We start from the raw sequence: 9,238 nt of genomic DNA, 5'->3' as shown, positions 1-9,238 counted from the left end.
TAGCCTGTTTTCGCTTACCCGCCCTGCTGTATGCAGCAAGTAAGGCGACCCGGCTGATGGCACCACGCGACGGCCGATGTGGCATGAGAATATTGTTAGTTGTGTAGGTCATGGTTGTACGAGGGCTGGGATACTGCCAGGGCGCCCACACCTAGACAGGAGGACGATTAGGGTCCTCAACCAAAGCCTTTGGCTCAAAAGCCTGACCGCAAGGCAGCGGGAAATGCAAATGCATTTCTACGGAACAAGTCGCCACATGTTCCAACCCCCAACCTGGAGGGCCAGGAGACTGTGTTCGTCAGACCTCTAACCATTGACCAACCTGGTATGAGAGACTGAGTGAGTGTCGCGGGATACTCTCCAGTATAGCTCAATGGATCGCTGAGGTGCGCAAACCGTCACACCAAGGTAAAGTCCAGTCTGTGACGGCTTGAGGTGCGCAAACCGTCACACCAAGGTAAAGTCCAGTCTCTTCGTGACGGCTTTTCCGTAAGACGTATTTCGATAAGGATAATCCACCGTCTAAAGTGGATATGCCGATCAGGTTTCCAGTCGATCGTCCTTTTATTTCCCAGAAACTCCTCCGCCTACACTAGTTCCCATTGAATAAGAAATTGTCTACCGGTGGTCTGAATAGCAACGTTTGAACACGATGTCAGTTTCCATGCAGTGAATAACTTTACGGGTTCCGTTCAGGTATTACATCCTAGTGCAGAGACATTAAACCTCAGATGACCAGGCAAAAAGAATAAAGCTGATTTTTGAAAAACGAATCCATTATCCACCTAAGAATCTGTTCGGAGCTTCTTAACAAAAAGATTCCGTAACACACCTTTTTCACTTCCCTGCTTAACAACACGAACTGACAGCTTGAGTTCAGATCCAGGCATGAGATAGGCCAAAGCGGGACTGAGCTGGGCGTTGGCCATAACCAGAAGACGAACATGGGCGGCCGGTACACTCGAATAAACTGACTCCCACAAAGAAACATCAACAACGGCCGAACCCGTGCGCAGGCCACTGACTAATTGCATATGACCCTAGGAAAAGGTAAAAGAAGTGAGCAAGTAATTACCTGCATTCCCCGACTTTCGAGCACCGCTATTGAGGGTGGTGTGGCATACTCCGATTCGGTCCACGTCAAAAAACGAAGAACGGTATGTCCATCAGCAGCACCGCTATAGGTATCTCCATGGATGCGCCATTCAAATGGAACACCGTGCAGCGTGGAAAATGTATTTCCGTATTCATCGTAGGCTACTACGGTCAGCGACTCAGGTGTATTATGCAAATATAACTCCTGGGTGGTTGTTTCTATTTCTATGTGATGAATGTCATCAACAATGACATCACATTTAACAACATGACCTGTTGCTGAGGCAGTTCGACAAGGGGTAAAGACTGAAATTACTTGAGACACGGGCATAAATAGTGGTAACTGCACGATGCGGAGAGTTCCAAATAACGGTAACAATAGCCTCAGAGCTACATACTGAGTTGTCTTTCGATAGCGGAGTGACAGTAGCGACTTCTGGCGTTCCAGACCGCCTAGAGCAAATGACCCCATGGAAACTCAAATTACCATTCGTAGCAAGCACCAGCAGAACCACGAAGAGTGTAATTAATAGGGGCAAAACTATGGTATGGCAACAACAATTTCGAATCACTCAAACGGAAATCCGCATTCACAGAAGTGACAACGAACGATCCTAGCACGACAAGGAAAAACCACATGAGGAATTTCGAACACAGAGGTCCTACAATGGTTGATTAAAACAAACTGACACCTCTCAGTACTCCAGGGTTCCCTGTTGATCCGGCAAAGCGAAAACTTCTCTATGGTTACTCCAACACAAATGGCATCTATTACTCCCATAAAATTATGGTCCATTTGTTCGATTATATGTTTACAACCGGATGGACGAGTTTTCCCTAGCATCCGGGTAGGGTTACTAATTGGTTATCATCTGTTTTGGTGAAGGCGACTTTAGCACCGCTTGTATCGCACCCCATATTTGGACGGTGGTAGTGTCAACTCGATTATCCACATCAAAAGCACTGAAAATTTATTCGGGCTGAAGGCAAGATGCGCTGTGAACAGCAGTAAAAGCGGCTGGGTTATTCCGCGAAAATATAGTGATCCTTCTGACCATTGTACCTTGGTACTTTCTTTGTAACTTATCATTACTCAAATTGTACCACTTTCTATCTCTCACTAAAATCTCAGCTTATTCCTCTTCTCTTCATACCGAATAACTTTTGTTTAAAATGACCGAAAAAGAAATATGGATACAATACAAATTCTGTACCTCGTGAATGGCGTGTTCCCTTCTTGCTGGTTCGAATTACGCTGGCAGCGAATTAACGAAATGGGATCTACCTTTCAGACTACGACGGGATAGAAAGTATCTAGGAATATATCAAGGAAGATTCCAGGAAGGAGATCGCTTTGGATTTATTGTGGTGGTAATAACTAACTGTACCGACGAACTGTGAGTTGTATCATCTCGTCTATTTTTTCTCACTTGATTTCACTACTTTGAACTGGTATTTGCTCACGTTATTCACTACATACCTATCCGCTGAAATCTGAAGAACTGGAGTCTGGTTAAGGCGTGTGATATACCGTGGTCCCCCGCGTGGTGGTAGGTTTTGCGGCAAATCTAACCGATCAAAATTTGCTAACACAGGATGATAGATAGCAGGTTGTAGCGACCCAGTAACCCACATACTTGACTGTTCAACTCAGTCGCTCACTGAGTCACGAGGCTTGTCTTTTTTCTCATACGCACAAACACGTCGCATTAAGCTGACTCATCGGACATCGATTGTCTGCACCGCCTAGTCAGCGTAGCAACTACTCGTGTGCCGACGCACTCACGTATGCGCACTGGGACCTACATAAACGGAAACCGAACCCAGTCAGGACACAGACTCGCGCGCGCGCAGGGAGCAAGGAGTCAGCCAAGCGCCCCAAGTCCACGGACAATCATGGAACACGTGTAGCAGCCATACCGCAAAGAAAACACGTTCCCACCGTCTGGAGTTTTACCAAGGAAGTCTCACATACGATAAGTTCCTTTTTGACTTGCTCCCATTTCGCATTGTATTTAGTTTATACGCGTTGCAACCCTCCACTGTCCACTATATTAAAATCTTATATTAGTGCACATACACCTTCTGATTTGTATTATGGCTATCACCACCTGTGCTCTAATAAGTCCGCCTTGTGAACGAAGGGGGTGGGAGGGAACGAACGCTAAAATTCCCTGGTCTGTTTTGAAGTTGAACATCTTGATATGGGAGTTCATGGGACACTCAATGAATTTCACATCGTACTGGCGTCGTAGAAGATTACGTGTTTCATGCACACGAGAAGCAGCTTTGAAACGAGCCGCGTATCAATTTTCCTAAAAGCTATTCCATGCTCTGGAAGCAGAACAAAGCTCCGTGCTGAGTGCCCTTAACTTCTTGTAAAATCATTTCCAGTTCGGAGTAATATGACACGTAGGTCTCCGGTGAAAGCCGTTGAAAAGTCTGAAAACTAGGAATTCAATACTCGTCTACCTTCTTTCGCTCGTCTTCATTTATGAGCGATGTCAAATCTCTCAAACAGGAACTGATTGGATGGTACCTGTGTCATGCAGGGGATGCCAGCTTGTTGGTAATGAAGTTTTTAGGAGTGGCCAACTTAAGAATATATTCCAACATCTTAGGCGGAATTCCCTATAGGCCTTCGGCTTCTGGAAGTCCTACAGTCGCGGTTCCGTTGCTTAACATAGCAGACGCTTCTCTATGAGCCGAAAGTGACTGAAGAAATATCACACTGGATTGTTTGACCAAGCTAAGCCCCCTCCTCGAGATCCTTGTATAAATTTCACTTAGCCCCAACTGGCTGAAGAGGCTTGTCAAGCGCAAGCGGTCGTCACCACCCTTCTCAATAGACGGAGGCCATTCCAGAGCTGTTAGTGGTCTCATTTAGTCAAGATTGTGTGCGATATGGTGGCTGAGGCAGAATACGATTTTGCATAGCATTCCTTTTTATCTTTAGGTACTATTTTTTTGTTGCTCACGAGCTGTCCATCTCCGCCCCTCAAGAAAAAGTTACTCGTGTGGTTTCTTTAGCGCCATTCATTCCCTTTAAAGCACGCGTTTTGATTTCATTTCGTAATGTTGTAAGGCGACCGCTGGCTTACTATGTTATGTCAGCTGGCATTCTCAGTCTCCTATACTTTTCTTTTCTGAGGATAAATTGGGCCATTTTTGGAGGCTACCTTTCTGAAAACCCAAGTTCTCCTAGACAGTTCGTAGATCTTTTGAAAGCGTGTTCGTACATTTGATATGTATACCGCATCAGCTTCATCAATTTTCCGTAAATATCCTACTGAACTTGGCTTCAGCTGAAGCTGTTCGAAGAAAACAGGCTTTCTGGAAAATCCGTCCAAATTTCAGATGAATTTTTGAGATGGCAGATTTCTTAGCCAGCGGCATATGACTACAAATACCAGGTTACATTGTGCGCCAAGTCCTAGGGGAGCCCTATTTTTCACCTGAGCGACGGAGTGTCGTTCCCTTATGATAACTAGATCCAGTATGGATGACAGTTGGCCTAGTTGATATTTGATAGAGATGTTGACACGCGCAGAACTAGTGCGATACTGCACAAGTGTAGTCAGCGTCAAAGCAAAATGTTATTAAGACCCGACGTGTTCTGGCTCCGTTCGGATGACTTGAAGATTTTGAAGTCGCCTACCAGTAAGGGATGCGTAAGGTAAAAGCTGGTGGATAGATGTCCGAAGGCCCGTAAGAATAACGGCCCACTGTCCGGTGCGCTTGAGCCGTAAGTTTAAAGGGTGCAGATCAGAAGACATACGGCCCCGTACATGTGGATCGGAATCCGTCGTACATCGCAAACAGTACAGAGAGGGACATAGAGCTCAAATTGAGCAGGCGACGTTGTTACTGAGCGTCGCACAGGCGCTTTTGCGCCGGCAAAGGTCATATTACCGGAGACGCCCGGTATAAGCAAGGTCTCTGTAAATGGGATAATGAAACGTTGTGCAAAGTAGGTAAGCTTTCGAATACCTGGAAAATCTTTGGAGAGACTACGGCTGTATCCCGTGGAGAGTCGCAGGGAGACTCCCAGCAAAACTTATATTGGGGTTGGTATCTAAATATTGGTTTTGGTCCCTCGACTATCCACGTTTTTCTCATTGTGGTGTTCCTCATCCCTCAACAGCCCATTTACCGTCGATTTTTCTTTTGAGGGGCGATCTTATGTTACTTTGCCATAATACCGATGGCTGCTGCCGGCAAACATCAGGGTCTCAGATCCGCCATGACTGAACAAGTTGTGGTTTTCTATCGCACTTTTTTATTTTCTTCGGCTTTCTTGAGCGGTTTGACCCTCAAGTTATGTTTTCGGAGTCCCAGAATCTGCCTAGGAGTTGTATCAGGCTAACAGGAGGCCTAAGATGTTTGCTTCCTTGGATGACTGCATTCGGAATATGGCAGCAGCCATCGACTTGGTGAATATCATGTGGACTGTTCAACAACCGTTGGTTCTGTTCTAAGCATTCGGTAACTAATAGGTCACCCATGAATTGCTGAGGTTCACATACGGTCTCATTTATGGCCTTGGCCATCGGTTCTCTACTGTTGGCTTTTGACGGCGTTGAGCACGGGGCTGTCTGTTCCACAATTTCAGACGGATGATCCTATGTAACTTTCTTTATCGCTGAAGAACGTCTGTGGCTGACTGGTCGGCTGATTTGTTCGCATGTTTCTGAATGGCTCAAACCGTCCGTCTTGAGGCTACGAATGAGGGTAAGGACACTCAAAGCAGAAGTATTGGGCCTGAGTGCGGGTTTCAGTATCAACATGACGTGGCGGAGAATAGTGGAAATCCGTCAGCCCTCGTGAGTCGGAATCGAGGTCCACCAGAATGGAGCACTTGAGTGGCCCCGGGGCACAGGTGGCGGGTAAGTCAACGGATATCCAAATATTCCTAACAGCTTATATGTAAAAGTGATTGCGGTAGCGCCAATTCTAACAGATAATATTGGCACGTTGGAATTTCCGACTTATTGCGGTAGCATACATAGTATATAGACAATGTTGACTCTGTTCTTAGGGGCATATAGACGTGGATAACAAACGGCTTGGAAACAAAAATACAAACTCCAAAAGATGAAAGCCAACCTGTTCTTCCTGCTTGGCAATAACTCAGAGAACATTTCGTCATCAAGCTCAAAAGCGTTGCTATGCCCATCCGAATTTGTGGTTTCTCCAGCTTTGCTTGACTATAAATGAATTGCAGGGAGAAGTTGATAACACCGGTACCGTAGTCCATCATCCGGAAAAAGTCTGCCACTGAATTTGACTGATCTTTTGGACAGTGCATCACTTTGTGTTCCAGATACCTCGAATCTGATCGACAGCTCCCTTTCGGTTGAACTGTAAATAAAAGTTTTTATTCCCCAACTTTTAGAGGGCATACAGATTGAGGCGTGATCCTGCCGATACAACCTGAACATGGCGGGCAAAACTTGACGGGAGAAGGCAAAAAGACGGATACATGATTATCGTAGGTTGCAGAAAACAAAACTAAAAGAACCAAGCATAAGTTGCGGTAAGCTTTTTAGTGAAGCTGGTCAGCCTGAACTAAAAAAGGGAGCTGTTGTTGACCATGAGTGATGAGTCACCAACACGGTGTAGAGAAGCTCAAGAACCAAGCATAAGTTGCGGTAAGCTTTGTAGTGAAGCTGGCCAGCCTGAACTAAAAAACGGAGCTGTTGTCGACCATGAGTGATGAGTCACCGACACGGTGTAGCGAAGCTATCAAAAGGGGGCAATCCAATTAGGAGATAAGCAGTGAAGGCAAACGTGAAGTTCCGTCACGAAAGTATGATTTACTTTGAAAACTGGTAGACACACTGGTGTTGTATTATAAACAATCTGATCTATTTTACTGTTTGGTTTGATACTTGTTTTAATAGTTTTATTTTCAATTCGCCTGGCAAGTTTGCCGTATCTGTTTCATTGTGGCTCCTTTCCAATTCATAAGTTGACTTCCTCTTTGATACAACCTCTACGCAATATTTCGCTAGGTCTGCAGACGAGCGATTGGGTGACTACATCTGTACAGGGCCAACGGAACAGACGGCTGGGTAATTTACAGCGGGTAGGGGCCCGGGAGTGGTGCTCTCTTCACGATGTTTGAGGGAGACAAATGATGACTCTGGGTCGGTCGATAACTTGCTGATGAAAGTGATAATTAGAAATTTCAAGATTCCTGATGCCTCCGCCAGCAAGGTGTACTTTAGTATCCAAGGTTTTTAGTAAATTATCATGGCAAGAGATACCAGGTTGAGAGAAGCACGGCTGAGAGAGGTCACAAGGTTTTGGTGGAAGATGTCGCAAAAACGTTGTCTGTTGAGAGAAAAGAGTTGCTTCAGCCCTTAGGGAACCAGCAAGAACGGAAAATCCAGTAAAATTGCTGGAGAAAGGTGAAATGGAGACGAATTTTGAGGGGCATTTGCGCCATTACTGATCGCGTTGCACGAAACGACGCAGTGGTCGTTTCCTGGAAAGCATGGACCAACTTTGGACCGTCACTACAGGGCCACGAGTAGAGGCATTTACGATTCGGGACCAACCTTCAACACCAAGTTGGGCAAACAGCGGAGCGCAATAAATTTTGGCCGAAAGTGGGAAACCAGGATATATATGGCAGGCTGAAGTCACCCAGCACAAATTTGGACGAATGAGGAACGAGTTAGTAATAGAGGTGATAGTTGAGGCGGTTGTAGATGGATACAACTTACTAGTACATGTCGTTTGGTCTTCCCTATGGAGATCCAGCTGGCCTCTAGAATGTTTTCTAGGCTGGAATCATCTTTTGGGGCTTCACGAATATTCGATCGAGGATAGCTGGCACGTCATCCACCCTGTGAGTTTCTTCTGCCAGAGCGGTGGATATTATGACTAAAGATTGATGCGACTGACACTGTAGTTTCAATCAAGAGTCAAAATCCAGTCACACACACCAGACTTGGTCGTGCAGTGTCAACAATCGGTCGGGGATCATGGACTTTTGGCAGCAGTGGGCGAGCATCAATCAGCAACATCGATAGTTACACTGCCCAGCAAAACGTATCAGTTGGGAATTTACTCATCTCACTTACGGTGGAGTCTGGCATGGGAAATAATGGGTGGGGGAAGTAAGGGTACACGAAGTAGAGTTGACCAGGCATGTATTCGGAGTCGGTTGCAGTGTATTCCGCGCTGATGGTATGTAGTGAATAGTGGGTGAAGAAGGTTTAAACCTACTAGTGCATTATTGATGGTGGCCATAAAACAATTCAGAAGGTACATGCATTAATAAAAGTTTTTAGTGTAGTTGCCAATGGTGAGATGCAACACGCATAAAAAATAAACACGATGCAAAATGGGAGCAAGTCAAGAAAGGAACTTATCGTCTGTGCGAGTTCCTTGGTGAAAGTGCGGACGGCGGGAACTTGTTTTTCTCCGCAGTACGACTACTACACGTGTTCTACAATTATCCGTGGACTTGTGGAGAGTAGTTGGCTTCCTGCTCGCGGTGAGCGCCAGTCTGTGCGTGCTGAGTGTGTTCGGTTTTCCTATATGTAGGTCCGTTTGCGTGTACGTGGGTGTGTCAGCACATGAGCTGTTACTACGCTCACTGGACGGTGCAGAAAATCGATGTCCGATGAATCACCTTTAATGTGATGTAGTTTGTGGGTATGAAGAAAGACAAGTCTCGTGATCCATTGAGCGACTGTGACTAGGTAGCCACAACCACTACCCCTCTGGCGAAAGAGAAAAATAGTCGACAGAGAAATCCAACAACATTGAGTGAGCATAGTCGAATCGGCAATCCGAAGTGGGCAAGGTACCGTTGTGTGAACGTGTATGGTGCGGTATCTTTGAACGTTGACATTGTCCATGAACGCACGTCTTTGTTCATATTCGGTCAAAATAAACGTTGCACGGAGAGTTTGATAGATGAGTGTGTGTGATGAGTTGGTGACTGGGTAGCTACAAAGCCATGGCGGGAAGTAGAATGTGAGATACACCAAGAGGTAGGANGTGGTGTGCAGTTGAATGGAGAATTTTGGGACCTGTTGTCCGTGTCATCGACAAAGGTGTGGACGGGGATGTGGTGCAGAAGGAGGCAGCTGTCCCCCGCCATGATCAAAGTACGCAACCGCTCTCG

At 45.9% G+C, this 9,238-nt stretch overlaps 1 protein-coding gene across 1 annotated transcript in view; it reads right to left on the bottom strand.

The window, feature by feature from the left end:
* T265_09480 (hypothetical protein) overlaps positions 1-1,734 on the bottom strand; it is a gene marked incomplete at both ends in the record, with an annotated part of 39,056 nt that extends 37,322 nt beyond the window's left edge. The window contains 4 exons of the mRNA XM_009175560.1: positions 833-1,040; positions 1,076-1,368; positions 1,412-1,548; positions 1,583-1,734. Of these exons, the coding sequence (XP_009173824.1) occupies positions 833-1,040; positions 1,076-1,368; positions 1,412-1,548; positions 1,583-1,734 (790 nt within the window). The remainder of the gene's footprint in view (positions 1-832; positions 1,041-1,075; positions 1,369-1,411; positions 1,549-1,582) is intronic.
* Between the last annotated feature and the right edge of the window lie 7,504 nt (positions 1,735-9,238).

The sequence above is a fragment of the Opisthorchis viverrini genome (assembly GCF_000715545.1).
Source record: "Opisthorchis viverrini unplaced genomic scaffold opera_v5_287, whole genome shotgun sequence".
Taxonomy (NCBI): Eukaryota; Metazoa; Platyhelminthes; class Trematoda; order Opisthorchiida; family Opisthorchiidae; genus Opisthorchis; species Opisthorchis viverrini.
Note: the sequence above shows the minus strand (reverse complement) of the source record. Positions and strands in the feature narration are given on the sequence as shown.